This window comes from Galeopterus variegatus, unplaced genomic scaffold (assembly GCF_000696425.1).
Source record: "Galeopterus variegatus unplaced genomic scaffold, G_variegatus-3.0.2 Scaffold3006, whole genome shotgun sequence".
NCBI lineage: Eukaryota > Metazoa > Chordata > Mammalia > Dermoptera > Cynocephalidae > Galeopterus > Galeopterus variegatus.
Genome location: NW_007729117.1, coordinates 108,245 through 109,641, shown reverse-complemented (window position 1 = coordinate 109,641; position 1,397 = coordinate 108,245). Strand labels below are relative to the sequence as shown.

Below are 1,397 nucleotides of genomic sequence, written 5' to 3'. Positions count from 1 at the left end.
TCACAACCCTATAGATCGATCCCACTACAAATCCCTGATCTCCAACCTCCACTGGGCTTTTATACTTTTATAAAGTATAAAGGATTGCTCCTCAATCCTTTTATACTTTTATAATTCCCTAGTTCTCCCTCATTCTCTGCAACAGCTCCTCCACCCAGAGAAAACATGAGCCATCAGCATAAGCCATGCTTTAACTTCCTTCCATCTTTCCAATAGCTACTGTTGACGGTTGTGGTATTATTTATGATTGTATCACCCAGTGACCAACACAGTGCTGGCACATGGAACCGCTTAATAAACATATACTGAGCAAGTAAATGAATAAGCAGGAAAGTATTTGATGAATTTATATAGTATTGGGCTTTGCAATGATGGAATCATTATCGTACTGGGCTTTTCAATGATGGAATTGAATCGCTGTTCATTCCATCTGGAAAAAAACATTGCAATATATATAATTACACTGTTAAAGGAAAAGATAAATGCATCTGATGAATACATGCAAACAACACCATCTAAATACCATTTAAAAAATTACCTTTTAAGTTCCTGTTCCAGTTTTTCTATTTGTTTTTTGCTTGAATTCAGCTGTCCTTCCTGAAAATTCACTTGTGATTCCTTGACTTGAAGTTCATGAGAAATCTTCTGCTTAGCTTTCTCCAGATTTTCACATTTTCCCATCAAGTTTTGATTCTCCCTTTTGAGCTTTGTGCTCTCAGTTTTTTCATTTTCAACCTAATGAAGATCATTCAAAAGGAAATAGGTCCCTTATTTCATGAATTACCAAGTATTATTTGCAAATCTGAGTTTAATACTACTAATTTTCTGAGATATGGTTGGAATAATCCAGATGTCAATGCTTTACGAACACAGAAATGTCAGATGGCCACATTTGGAAGACAAAAAAGCTCTACAAATACATTGTCTTTGGTCAGGGCTACAAATACACATCCTAGAAAAAGAGGCTTTTAGTCTCTTTTCAAGAATTACAAAATCAAAAATAAACCCTAAAAATTTACCGTAGCAATTAATTTCCAAGTCGGGCTACTAAAGCAAGTTAGTGTAAGAAACTGGAAAATTCTCCCACAAACAAAAACATTTTAGAAGCAGTGATTATATCACTACTTAAAGAAGTACTATTCAAATTTCCATTTACCATTCCTGAAGAAAAGAGGTTCTGGAATACCAAGGTAGAAAGCAAAAAGTTCACTCTCAACAAGTGATGTCCAATTGAACTGCAAAATGCTTCAAATTCTGTCCCCAGATTTGAAACCAGAGACTTTTGGCCTTGTTGGTGTGGAATACAAGAGCAAGTCCCAATTCATGGTCCCAAACAGAAGTTAAAACAGAACTCAGTATCCCTAATTATTAGCAGGTAAGCAGAAATGAGGACAGGC

General features: G+C 35.5%; 1 protein-coding gene across 1 annotated transcript in view; it reads right to left on the bottom strand.

Moving 5' to 3' along the window:
* The window catches only part of LOC103599556 (centromere protein F-like), a 64,249-nt gene that overhangs the window by 61,893 nt on the left and 959 nt on the right, over positions 1-1,397 (bottom strand). Inside the window, exon 2 of the mRNA XM_008583705.1 lies at positions 539-735. Within this exon, the coding sequence (XP_008581927.1) occupies positions 539-735 (197 nt within the window). The remainder of the gene's footprint in view (positions 1-538; positions 736-1,397) is intronic.